The sequence below is a fragment of the Myxine glutinosa genome, chromosome 14 (genome assembly GCF_964187855.1).
Source record: "Myxine glutinosa chromosome 14, kmMyxGlut1.1, whole genome shotgun sequence".
Lineage (NCBI taxonomy): Eukaryota > Metazoa > Chordata > Myxini > Myxiniformes > Myxinidae > Myxine > Myxine glutinosa.
The window spans coordinates 75,265,702-75,280,020 of NC_136274.1; the positions used below are offsets into that span (position 1 = coordinate 75,265,702).

Sequence of the window (14,319 nt, forward strand, 5' to 3'; positions counted from 1 at the left end):
TAGACCAAGAAGGTACACCAGACCTCGAGTTCCAGGACAACACCCATGCGTAAGGTATTCACGGTTTCCTAATGCTCACAGTGTTCACCATGCCAGTGCACAACACGAAGCAGTGTATGACGCACCTATAATGGAACAGCAACACAGGTGTCAGCATAACACCGATGACCCTGATGACCTTGCGTCACAGTTTGATTCATTGACTTTTGATTCGATTGATACACCTGGTCAACGTAATGAGGTTTACACAACACTTCATGTCAGTCTATGCAACAGGCCAGGTATTCATTATCTTAAGCTGAAGGTGGACACAGGTGCACAAGGAAACACATTGCCCATTTGCACTTTTCGACACGTTGCCTGAAATGCTGAATTCAAATTATGAGCCCTACATTGGCTCTCTTCAGACAGCAGAGAGTGTCTTAACTGCATACAATGGAACCCACATCAAGTGTTTTGGCACTGTAGACGTGGCTTGCAGTTACAAGGGATCACCGTGGACCAGCACACGTTTTTTTTGTTGAGGATGTCAGTGGTCCTGCAGTTCTGGGCCTCCCATCGTGTGAGAATCTACACATTGTTACGTTGCATTGTTCAGTGAACAGTAACCAACCACTGGTTTACAACAGTGTGAAGGATCTTATGGCTGCATACCCACACCAATTTGACCGCATCGGTGAATTTCATACAATGCACAAGCTTGTTGTGGACCCAAATGTCCCACCATATGTCGATCCACCACGCAGAACCCCTATTGCTCTCAGGGACAACATTCAATCAGAACTCGATGAGATGGTTATACAGGGAGTCATACGGCATATCAAGGAACCAAAGGAGTGGGTCAGCTCTCTCACATATGTAACCAAGAAAGATGGCAATATTCGGATTTGTTTGGACCCAAAGCACCTCAATCGAGCCCTTTACACTGGCATGGTGATTCGCCCGTATCACAAAATACCTACAACGGAAGAGCTCAATCACAAATTTGCATGGTGCACTGGCATGGTGATTCGCCCGTATCACAAAATACCTACAACGGAAGAGCTCAATCACAAATTTGCAGGAGCGAAATACTTCTCGAAACTTGATGCCAAGTCAGGTTATTGGTCTGTAAGAATCGATGAAGATAGCCAACAACTTCTTACATTTCAGACCCCAGCGGGTCGGCATTGTTTCCAATGGTTGCCATTTGGACTGTGTGTAAGCCAGGATATTTTCCAGATGGAAATGGACCGTATTCTCCAGAATTGTAAAGGTGCAGTTGGCATAGCAGATGACATCGCTGTCTATGGTGCCACCGAGGAGGAGAATGACCGGCACCTCAAGGAACTGATGAAAACAGCACAATGCGAAGGTCTCGTTTTCAATTCAAGTAAATGCTACATCAAAAAGATCAGCATTACCTTCTTCGGTAACATTTATTGTAGCCAAGGAATACAGCCTGACCAGCAGAAGGTTGAAGATCTGAGAGCTGTTTCAGAACCTGAGAACAAAGCCGAGCTTCGACATTTCATCGGCCTCATGACATTTGTCGCGCTTCATCAACGACTTCAGTGTGAAATCCGTGACTCTTAGAGACCTTCTCAAAAAGGATTCTGAATTCCTATGGGAGCCGCACCATCAAATTGTATTTGATCATCTGAAGAATGAGGTGTCGGAAACATCTCTTCTCCACTACTATCAGCCAGAGAAGCCAGTCTACCTCCAATGCGATGCCAGTCTTCAAGGCCTTGGTGCAGCATTGCTTCAGGCCCATGGAAACCAGCTAAAGCCAGTGGCGTATGCAAGCAAAACTCGAACAGATACTGAACAACGTTACGCTTGCATTGAACATGAGCTATTGGCCATCGTGTTTGGCATTGAATATTTCCATACCTACCTGTATGGTCGGAGTTTCATTGTGCTCACCGATCATAAACCGTTGTTGATGATCATCAACAAGCCATTGATTGCTGCCCCACCGAGATTGCAACGAATGCTTGTCAGACTCCAAGGGTATAACTTTACAACGGAGTACCGCCCTGGGGCAAACAATCAGCTTGCCGATGGCCTATCCTGCCTTCCTAGTCCACTCAATACAATGACAATGGACTTGGACCTGCGTGTTGACTTGGTGCGTTTCTCTTCTGAGAAGTTGTCTCAGCCACAACAGGAAACACTTCGTGATTCTGACCTGAGTCAACTTCGAAACTTCATTATCTGTGGATGGCCAGACCATCTGAAGGACCTCCCAGAGGCTCTTATGACATACTGGAGTTTTCGGGATGAGCTGTCAATTGAAAATGGCATAATTCTTAAAGGAGAGAGAGTCGTTATACCTAAGAGTATGAGAAACGACATTCTGCAGAAACTCCACTCAGGCCATTTTGGACATGGGAAAACTATACCGCTGGTGAAGGATACTGTGTACTGGTATAACGTTAACAAGGACATTGATGGGCGAGTGGAATGCTGTCCTACCTGCCAACAACACCGGAAATCTCAGCTGCCTGAACCACTACAGCAACATGACATTCCGCTCAGACCATGGAGCAAAGTCGGATGTGACCTGTTCTATTTTGATGCAGCTCAGTGGCTTGTCATCGCAGATTATTATTCCAAATTTCCTATTGTTTGCAAACTGCCAGAGTTTGCTCCCAGTCGCACGATTATTGCGACCTTGGGACAGATTTTTCTGAGTTTGGAATTCCTGATACGTTTATGAGAGATAATGGTCCTCATTTCTCCAGCGCAGAATTTCGTTCATTTGCTGGGGGAATGGAATTTTGACCACGTCACTTCATCTCCAACATACCCAAAATCTAATGGATTCATTGAGCGCCAAGTCGAGACAGTGAAATCTATCCTCCGCAAATCAAAAAGTGCAGGAAAGGATTTTCATATGGCACTGCTATCTTGGCGGTCCAACCAGGTGAGCTACAGCTTGGCAAGTCCTGCTCAACTGCTAATGGGCAGAAAATCAAATCGCTGGTACCAACCAGAATCACCAACCTGCACGACGATGACAACCTCATCCATGAGGAGCTGGATAGGCGCCGCTACTTACAAAAGCTCTACCACGATAGGCATGCTCGGACACACGAAATGTCGGGCCTATACCCTGGACAGCGAGTTCGCGTACAGAACCACAACATCCATTGTTGGGAACCGGCCACGGTTCTCGGCATGTGTGAAGACCCACGGTCATATTTGCTCGCATCACCAAATGGTCAAACACTCCGACGCGACCGAATTCACATTCAGGAGCTCCCGGCGTGTGATGCGGTGCCCCATCAATCTTCGAGCCAAAACAAGAGTTCTGAAGCCACAGTGAGTGGGAACAGCGAACCATCTGCAAGGTCTGTTAATGAACCTGTGAATCATGACTGTGACGTCACTTGTGCGACCAGAGCAGAGATGGTTCATCAATCTCCCCAGCGTTCTGCCAGGTTTAGTCACAGGTTGCCTCCGTCACAAAACCTGACACCTGTCCACACGAGGTCTGGCCGAGCTGTGACAGCGCCATGCCGTCTTGATCTATAAAACACTTTGCTTATCTGATGTTTGCATTTATACACTTTGGTTATCTCGTGTTAACTGCTCTGGGCTACTGGTGTCGTGTTGTAATGATCTAATGACAGTGCAGACATGTAATGGTATTACAAGGGTTTGCTTTTTTTACTTTATTACTTTTCTTGTTGTGGGAAAGGGAGATGTAACGGTATTACATGAGTTGTGTGGAACCGGAAGTGCTTGCTCGCGTTTTGGAGTATGAAGGTGGAGTTCCGGCCAAGGGGGCAGGGTGTGTGTGTGATGGGGTCGTCGACATGAACCTGAATCCGGGTGCTGCAATAAACGATTGTTCTCTTTGACATCGCCTCGTGATCTATTCTACATCAGAACTTTACACTGAGTACCGAACTTCCTTTTCAAGCTTGTCCAAATCCTGGTCAACCCTTTCACGGATGGCAACCGGAACAGTTTTAGCTTTCATGAACACTGGAGCATCGTCCCGCACCTTCAGCGTAACCTGTACCCCTCTCAACCTCCCCCAAGGCGTTGTTTTCAAACAACTCGGGGTATTGCCTGACGATGTCATCGGTGGTGATGGGAACGGCAACATTGAAAATATTTTTTCAGGGAAGGGAAAATTCTGAAATAATATCTCTACCCAGTAATGAAGGTCCTGCTCCATCGACCACACGCACTGCACCAAAACCACGATGCTCCCCAATTTGAACGCACATTTCTTTCTCACCAAAGCATCTGATGACATCACCCGTGTAGCTCTTCAGTAATATTGTAGTTGGTTTCAAGGTATTCATGTCACCAGACAGACGTTGAAAATCACGACTGTTTAGTAGAGCAACTGAACTTCCCGTATCAATTTCCATCGGAATCTCTGTTCCGTCGATGGACATTTCGAGTTGGTAGTGAGGAGTAGTGTTTTTTGAAACAGATGTAGAGTTAATATGCATTAAATGCACCGTATCCAGATCGTCCTCTGACTCGTCGCTCAAAGATATAACATGATGGGTTTGTTTCAAAAGACGTTTTGCATTTTGCTGTTTCTTCAAACGCACCTTAACCGAATGGCCCTCACGTCGGCAGTATCCGCAGATGGAACGAGCATGTTTGTATGTATCAGCCAGATGTTCCGTAGAGCCACACCTGCAGCAACGTTTTTCCTTTGGAAACGGTAGGGTCGTTTTTTCCGACCGATCCTTGAAACGAGGACCACGGTGCGAATCGTTTTGTTTTTTTTATTCTCGTTGTAAAGTCCACAGAGCCCGACACCCCTGGCTCTCCATAGTTGAATTGTTTAACTTCCTTTTCAGCCATTTCCTCAGCCACAGCCACAGTCAAAGCTTGTTCGAATGTTCTGTCCTCGGAAAGTAACTTTTTCCTGGTGGACCGGCTGTATACACCTCCAACAAACTGGTCACGTAAAGCACGTGGGAGGTGGATTCCGAAATTACAATGAAGGCCAAACGTTTTTGCTTGTTTGCATAGTCCATGACATTCGGGTTTTCACTCTGGGTCGTCCGGTGAAAACGATAAGTTTCCGCCACTTCTAATACTCGCGGCTTGAAATGATTTCGTAGCATTTCACACAACTGCTTGTACGTTTTAGCAGAAGGTATTTCCGGGAGACACAAGTCTTTCAAAGTAGTGTAAGTACTCTTACCGATCAATGAGATCATAGTAGCCACCTTCTTCCTGTCGGCCGCTTGGATCACGGCAGCAATGGCGCTCACCTCGACTTGCCCGATGTCGTTCGCGATGAAATAGGCTTCCAAGCGTTCTTTGTATCTTACTATAATTCACCAAAGGTCCATCCGTCTGTCTGTCCGTCTGTCTGTCTGTCTGTCTGTCCGTTCGAAGGTACCGCAAAATCGGCTGAACCGATCGCAACAATATTTTGGGTGGGTAATCCTGGGATCTCCAAGAGTAAAATAGGCTATTTAGTTTTTCCAATTTCAGCTTTGGTCTCCAGCATTCTCAGGTTTGGACTCCCGCATAACATTCATTGTGACGATGTTTCCATTGTGACGATATTGTTTTCCCCGGTGCCGCACAAACGGCTGCACCGATCGCTGCACGGCTGCACCGATCGGACTCGGTGACCTCGGACAAAGACCTTTTATAAGGACACGGGTTGAATCCCTGCTTGAGAGAATTCCAACCCCCTCCCCGCCATCACGGCCCTCTCTCCAACTCACAATCCCACGAGATATGTGGAAAAGACGACCCAAAACCAATATAAACATCATTAAACATCATTCGTATATAAACATCATTAAAAGTCTCCATCGCTGTCTCCATCAATCTTGCCAAGGCCGTAACACCTATCAGCTCAAAATCCATTTAACTATTGATTTAGTAGTTTTTACAATGAAGGAAACACGTATCGGGAGTACATACGACATCGGGAGTACTAACTGCACGCGTCTTCAGTATCAAGCTTAAATCTGTCATGGCGGATCTGAAGAGCGGAATGCTTGGAGAAGTGGTGGGCTACTTCGGCATGGAGGATCAGAAACGTGGACTCCCACACTGCCACATCCTGCTGATACTTGCTCCCGCATGACGTTATTTTATGACGTTATATTTTTATTGACGTTATATATTTTATGACGTTATTTATTTTATGACGTTATACTGCAAGACGTTATCGAGATTTAACGGATGTTTATATAAATCGTTTAAAAGAAAAAAAAGCCTTCAATTTCTGATATTTAGCCTTTTCATTTGGGTCTCCCAATTGAAGCCCCGCCCGTAGGGCGGGTAATGTTGCTAGTGCTTCAAAATCGTCCCCCTCGAAAGTCTCCAATGAGCCTACCGCTGTCATTGTTCGACAGAATCATTTACCTCGTCGCCAGTTGTAGTGTCCGTAGATTCAGTAAACAGCAACAGGAACGAGAATCAAGAGGTTTTCTTTATTCGAGATTTTCTCCCTTCTGCGCATGCGCACCCTTCCTCTATTCTCCCCCAATCACGTGGTACCCCGAACCAACAGACACAGCAGAAGTGTTATGATTTATGGGAAGCGAGACATGGGTAATGAACGTAGAGCAGCCAACGAAGGCTAGAAAGGGTGGAAATGCGAATGGTTCAGTGGATGTGCGGAGTATCGTTGAGAGAGAGGGAGACAAATGATGAATTGCGAAATATGATGGGAATAGAGCCTGTGATTGATGCTGTGAAGAGAAACAGGTTGAGATGGTTTGGTCATGTGTTTGGGGAAGGATGAAAGTGACTGGTTGAGAAGAGTGATGGAAATGAATGTAGAAATAAATAGAGGACGGGGCAGATCGAGAAAGACTTGGCTAAAGATGGTGGAAGAAGAAATGCGGGCGAAGGGGGTTAACAAGGGGAGATGTAGAAAATAGGGCAAAATGAAGAAGATTGTCATGGGGCCTGCAAGGCTAACCTCCGCTCTAGCAGGGAAAATGGCCTTAAAATGCCTGTTGTTGTTTGTCCTGAATCCGTCTCATGCCATTCATTCCCTTCCACACCAGGTGAATATGCCAGCCATGGCATCCCACACTCCTCACTATCGGAAGATTCACCATGAGAGTCTGCCGTTTCTCAGGGTTGTAAGATCCCTTTGGCTCTTGTTCTCATGGGGGCCTGTGGGATCTGACATTCCCTAATTTCGGCACAGTTTACACATCGACATGGTCCCGACATGTCAGCAGATGCGACTAAATAGAGAGCTTTCTTAGGATCCAGCTTTTTCTCCACTTTATAGACAGAGCCCCAAATGTCTTAGAGTTTGTGACGATCTTTGCAAGTTCGATTCCGGTGCAACACTCATTGACCTATGGTGAAAGCAGCTTCCCTTGCCTTGTGGTAGAATACCCTTTGATGATGTCGAGTCTCCTCGGGCAATGATGGCATTGCCTTTCTATGGCTGGTACACACGGGTAAGTGTGTGGTACAGACGGGGGGTCACCACTCCTCTCTGTATATCTGCTGGCTGTTGGGGATTTCACCCTCTTCCACCCGTGCTGTTGGAGTCGACTGAACTTTCATCCACCAGATGTGTAGAGCCATCTGCTATTTTAACCACATGGCCGCGGACCGTTACCCTGGTAAGGGGGACTAACAGGTACTACACCTCGCCCATAGGTGACCTGGGGTTATGCAAGGCAGGGGCATCCATCTTCCTGAGCCATCAGAAGACACCCGCATACCCTCACACCTGTACAGAGGTGTAGGAATACCTTTTATCAGCTGCTGCCTTCCCTGTCAAGCTGCTTCCCTGCTCTATCATAAGCATCAGATGAAGTAGCGTGATGATTGGCAATCCATTCATTGATGGGTGGTGGTTTGTTATCACTGTCCTCGCCTGGGTCCAACAACAAGTCCATTGGCATCCTTGGATCTCTCCCAAACATGAGGTCAAAGGATGAATACCCCGTTGAACTGTGCGGTGTTGTATTGTAGACATGTAGTACTTCTGCTATGTATTCTGGCCAATGCCTTTTCTTGACAGATGGTAATGTCCTCAAGAAGGTCGTGCAGGGAACTATTAAATTGCTTGCATTGGCTGGTCCCTTGTGGTCTATACAGTATTGTCCGGGACTTCTCGATGCCATGTATATTACAAAGTTATTTGCCTAGCTGGGATTCAAAGTTTTTTTTCCTTGTCAGAATGCACGTGCAGAGCGACTCAATACCGGAGGAACCACTCCTTCTTTAGGGCCTTGGTGATCGTTGGTGCTCGCTGATCCCTTGTTGGAACCATCCACTTATACTTGCTAAACACGTCCGTCATTACCAGGACATTTTCCTTGCCGTCTGCAGGCTCCAGCACAATAAAATCGATAGCCAAGATCTCCAAAGTTCCCTTCATGAGTACGGTACACATAGCTGTCTTCAAACTGGGATGTGGATCCTTGGCCATCACGCATCGTTCACACTCTTGACACCATTTCTGAACATCCCATTAGCACCTTGTTCGTGCATGTCCTTTGGTCCATTCCATTCCCTGATGGCTGAGTTGATCAGGTAGAGTTTTCGATACTGCGTTTAAACACCTGCGGCAGTAGGAGCTGCCTGAGGTGTCCTTCCATTGGGTCCTGCACAGTGCGGTACAGGACTCCTCCTTTGGACTGTATTCACTTCCACTCCTTAAGCAAAAGGAGTGTATTTTTAGAATTTCTTTTTTGAGACATTTCTCGCTCGTCCAAGCTTCCTCCTTGCAGTGCAAAAGGGCACAAATGCCTTTATCACTGGATCCATTGTCTGTAGGTTTATCAGCTCCTCTCAGGAGAAGGATGGGAATATTGGCACTGCTGTTGATTCGCCATGAGCTGAGGCTTGCACCTGTCTCACCAGGACTGCATCAAAGTTGTCTACCACCAGATGACAGTCTCTCAACTCCCTTGGTAGCGCAGTCGACTGTACAAGCACTTGGAGTTTTGTAAGGCAGTCGTCTTCATTTGGCACTGTCATCTCTACCGGAGTTGTCCCTTTCTGTGACAAGGTGTGGGCATTGCTATTTACTTTACCACTGCTGTACTTTATGTCAAAACCAGAGAGCAAGCTGTGTAGCCCAACGTTGTTCAACAGTCCATTTGATCGCCAGGAGTTCCAAATTCCAATTCGTCATGTTTCTCTCGGCAGGTCGTATGGTCCTGCTGGCATACGCGACGACCCTTGCCTTCTCATCCTGGATCTGGGATAAAACCGCACCCAACCCGTGCAGGTTTGCATCTGTTTGCAAAATAAACGGCTTGGTAAAATCAGCATACCTGAGTATGGGTGCAGTGGTCAACTTCAACTTCATCGCTTTGAATGCTTCCTCACACTCTGGAGTCCACCTCTTCGAGATGTCTTTGCACTGTTCCCTACAATAGATTGCTACCAATTCATGGAAAGGCCCTGCTGTTTTGGCGTATTCTTGTATGTATCGCTGACAATAGCTTCCGAACCCCGGAATTCTTTTAACTGCTGTGGGGTTGTTGGTCGACTCCTACTGGCTACCATACTGATTTATCGGTGACAGTGGCTACTCCTTGTTGTGAAACTACATAACCCAAGTAGGGCACTTCCCTTAGAAAAAGGTGCATTTCACAGCTTGTAGAACAAAAAGGTGGCACACTTATGGACAGAACAGACTAGGCTGGTAATCGAACAGTACGTCTACCCCTCATCTTCAGATACCCAATCTTCCCAGTCTCACTTCCCAGCTTAGCTTGTTGTTCACACACTCCCAATGCCTGGGCCCATTGTTGGTTAACAGTTCCAATGTGTTTCAAATGCACTGGATCAAGTCTCATTCAGTAGGAGGCCTGTGTGATTCATCACATTCATTCCGAAACCTGGTGTTGGTGTAGCGGTCAGGGTGCCAGCTTAGGATCCTAGGATCCTGGGTTCGAATCCCGGTCGATCGCTGAATTGAACGCCACGGGGGTTGACTCAGCCTGTCATCCTTCTGGGGTCGGCTAATTGAGTACCAGCTCACTGGTAATTCCCTGTGTGTCGTAAAAAGGCGACAAACAGGGTTGGCGGCAGGAAGGGCATCCGGCCATAAAACATTGCTTCAAAAAGGGGACCAACAAAAACAACAACAACCACGGTGCCCGAAAAAGGACAACCCCTGCTTTGCAGGGAAAAATGGCCTCTAAAGGTGTTTTTTTTAATTCCGTGGAGGCCTGACACGTGTACTCTGTGCTCTCATGTTTTCACCCTCTTTATCTTTGAGTACTAATACCCCATCCCTTGGAACTGTTACACCCATGCCTTCAGTATCCAACTCCAGGTAACTGATGTATGGAATCTTCAACCCATTAGCTGCCTTTAGGGTCAGCCACCCACTGGAACTAAGCAATTCCTTGCCCAGCGGCCATATAGCCTTGTTGAAAAATGATTCCATTATGGTTGTTACCATCAACCCTGTATCAAGCAAACGTGAGACTTCAACACTACCCATGAGTGTCGTAGTAACTGGATTTCTTTGGGATTTTGGCATTAGCCTTTCTTTTGCCTCTGAGTGCAAGAGTTTGTCATATTTCTCCTGGGCTGAAAGACACTTCCAGGCAATTTGTCCCCACCAGTGGCAGTTGTAACAAACTACTGAGTCACTACTGCCACCAGGGCAAGGGACAAGGGTGGCAGGAGACCCGGCAGGGTGGTGTCGGAGCAGCGGCTGAGCTGGGGAAGCAGGGAGGGAGGTGTAAATGGACCAAAACAACAACCATCGAGTCCACGCTCCACAGGGGGTGGCAAGGAGGATTCAAACTCCAGCCACAGAGCTCTTCAACTCATTTGCGAAGAGCACTTCCACCTGAATACAAACACCCTCGGGATAATGTACTGCATCACTCCACCAGGATCTGGACATGGAGGACTCAAATCGATACACGTGTTGCCAAAGTATGCTTTAAGCTTCAGAAAAAGACAACAACACGATGAACTCACTCACAAAAAAAAACAATATATTTTTCTTTATAACAAATCCCTTCAAGATACACATCTCAGCCAAGTAAGAGAATTTTCACACAAATCCCACACTTCGGAACCGGGGAAGAAACGGTGCCCGGTGACCACCGCCCGTCCGAGAGAGAGTACTCCATTTGGAGCGATGCACCTACCGGCGCATCCAGCACCCCTCAATGGGCCTTCACAAAACTATCCAAAAAGGGCATCTCACCACCTCCAAAGCATGGCCAAGTTAGGGGGAGGGGTGGGGAGCAAATGTTGTGAACGGATTCAGACGAAATTTTGCAGAGATGTAACGTATGTGACAAGGACAAAAGTATTCGATTTTGGTGAAGATCCGATTCGGATCCGGCTACTAGAATTTTCTAAGTGATTCTTCACCATTGGGTGATCGGGCCAAAAACGATACATAGCAGGATATCTCAAAAAGTTGTGGACGGATGATTTTGATTAAATGTGATTCTGTATTGTGATTATCTCAGAGCTATGCGAGGCAAACAAAATGGTGGAGATTTGTTTTTGAAGGCCCTCCCTGAACAGGTTAAGCCCCTCCCTGAATGAGTTAGGCCCCTCCCTGAATAGGTTAAGCCCCTCCCTGAACAGGTTAAGCCCCTCCCTGAACAGGTTAAGCCCCTCCCTGAACAGGTTAAGCCCCTCCCTGAACAGGTTAAGCCCATCCCTGAATGAGTTATGCCCCTCCCTGAATGCGTTAGGCCCCTCCCTGTAGGATGGACAGACAGACTGGATGAGAGTATTATAGTGTAGATATCGATTTTTATTGGAGTAAATTATGATTGTTTTTATTTTATTTTCACACCAACCTCTCCACAAACAAACACAAGACACTTCCCTTCACCCTAACAAAAACATGTATACAATGTATATATTCATTTTGTTCCCTATCCTCTTCTCTTTTTTGCCAGCTCACTGATTATGGCGGCGTCAACAAACATGTAGCTGACTTTGTCGCCACAGCTGATGCCGAGGCAATTCACCTGGCCATGCAACGGAAAGGTCAGGGGGTCAGAGGGCGCTATATTTTGTTGTCGTGTGATGGAACAAGACCCTGAACCCTGAGCTTTAACTGCGTTTGAAATCGCTGTGTAGGCCTATAGTTTACCACATCAAATGTAAGGATCTATGTGATGGATATGCATTTTTGAAGTTGTTAGTTTTATTTTTCCAATGTCAAATATCAGCCATGTTTTACTCCAGGGGTCGACTCTGAGAGGATCGTCAACATCCTTACGGACCGCAGCAATATGCAGCGTCACCACATCGGAGAGGCGTATCAGCGGTCGTACGGAAAGGTGTGTCCATGTCCATGTCGAAAAGGTCTTTGTACATTCTCTGCAAACGAGTGTCCGGCCTTCCAAGGAGCCTGAAAAGGAGGCCATTTGTACAACTCCGAGCATCGGCTTTTCGTGAAACACTGCATTTGGAATTGGGACGAATCGGAACAAAATAGCAGGGCATGAGTAGAGGTTTGAGAGGAGGTTGACCTCACCGCCTTCCTGTAGACCCTCGACGAGTTGTGCCTTGAGAAACGGCTGAAGCGTCAAGGGATTCTCCAAAAAAAAAAAAAAAGTCAGAGGCAAGACATATTGGAATTTTTTAACACTTGCTTTGCTATTAAACACTTAATCCCTGCAGATGGCTTCGTGAAAATTTGTGGGAAAGAATTTTTTTTAAATATAACTTGCTCCCTATTGTGGAGAGTTAAAATGGCCGACAGCGCTGGGCCTGCGAAAGTAAAGTGGCGTACCTGAACCTTCTACTATGTATCAGCGTGCTGGAGTTACCCAAACGGTACATTTTGTCATCCACAGTGATGTGAACAAGTTACCTGAAAGTTTTTTCAGTTCCAACATTGTACACACGAACACAAAAACACACTATAGAACAGCACTCGGAAGAGCGCACACCTCCGCCAGGCTGAACAGTTTACCTTTTGTATCCACCTGATGGGCCGATTGGGGATCCAGACTTGAAGTAAAATTGAAATCAATTATTCCTTGTCACACACTGAATCTGTCCACCAAGTTTTGTCCGATTCCGTCCACAACATTTTGAGATATCCTGCTATATATCGTTTTTGGTCCAATGGTGAAGAATCACTCAAAAAATTATAGTATCCGGATCTGGATCTTCACAAAAGTCTAATAACTTTGTCCGTGTCACATACCCAATCTGTCCACCAAATTTCGTCGGAATCGATCTACAACCTTTTGAGGTAGTGGTTTGTTCACAGACAGACAGACAGACAGACGGACAGACAGGGATGAAATTATAACCTTCGTCCGCATTCGGTGGTGGTGGTAACTAATCTGGAAACTTCGCTTGTTCTTTCTTCATACCCCCGTTGCCTTATCTGGGATTGGTTGACGGAATATGATCCGAATGCAAACTGTTGCCATGGTGCTTTCACTATTTTGCTGCCAAACTTGCAGTCGGCAACAGATGACTCCATTTTGGTTCAACTCCGGCGGCCGAGATGAAGCCAAAAAATGGCGGCTGTAAATAGAAGTTTGATGGAAGACCCGGATTGATAGAAGATTAATGTCAGTTGTGTAATGAGTTGAAGTAGTGTGTGACAGGACGGTGCTGAGACAGCATGCTGACCTTTGAACTTAGTCTGGATTCCATTCCCAACCTCGTGATAAACTGTCTGATTGGCAATTGGCACACAGCGGGTGCAATCCCTCGAATGGACATTAAGCTGAAGACCGTCTGCAAGCCTTGGTTGTAGGTGGATTCTGAAAATACCACGGTGTCTTTCGATGAAGAGTAGGTCACTGGTACAAATTCCAAATCTCTGCACTAGACAACAGGTACCGAATCAGGTGCACATCCACAGCCCTTAGAATCTCTGCACTAGACAACAGGTACTGAATCAGGTGCACATCCACAGCCCTTAGAATCTCTGCACTAGACAACAGGTACTGAATCAGGTGCACATCCACAGCCCTTAGAATCTCTGCACTAGACAACAGGTACCGAATCAGGTGCACATCCACAGCCCTTAGAATCTCTGCACTAGACAACAGGTACTGAATCAGGTGCACATCCACAGCCCTTAGAATCTCTGCACTAGACAACAGGTACTGAATCAGGTGCACATCCACAACCCTTAGAATGGTGGATACCTGCGGGTTGAATGGGTAACCAACCGTCTGATCCAATATGCGTACAAACAAACTCGGACAATTGATGACTCGATCTACTGATCGGATCGGTGAATGGTTAGACGAGTGAAATGATGGAGGCGAGGGAAAAAAATTAATGTTGAAATCAGAAATGGATTCCTGGCATTGCCGTCCCACCACGTTGGTCGCAGCCAGTAACTGGTCACCATTCCCACCTGTTTTGCGTTTTTTGATGCCATTC

General features: G+C 46.5%; 1 protein-coding gene across 1 annotated transcript in view; it reads left to right on the top strand.

Moving 5' to 3' along the window:
- The window catches only part of LOC137439923 (annexin A2), a 55,527-nt gene that overhangs the window by 12,706 nt on the left and 28,502 nt on the right, over positions 1–14,319 (top strand). The window contains exons 3-4 of the mRNA XM_068136177.2: positions 11,856–11,946; positions 12,148–12,242. Of these exons, the coding sequence (XP_067992278.2) occupies positions 11,856–11,946; positions 12,148–12,242 (186 nt within the window). The remainder of the gene's footprint in view (positions 1–11,855; positions 11,947–12,147; positions 12,243–14,319) is intronic.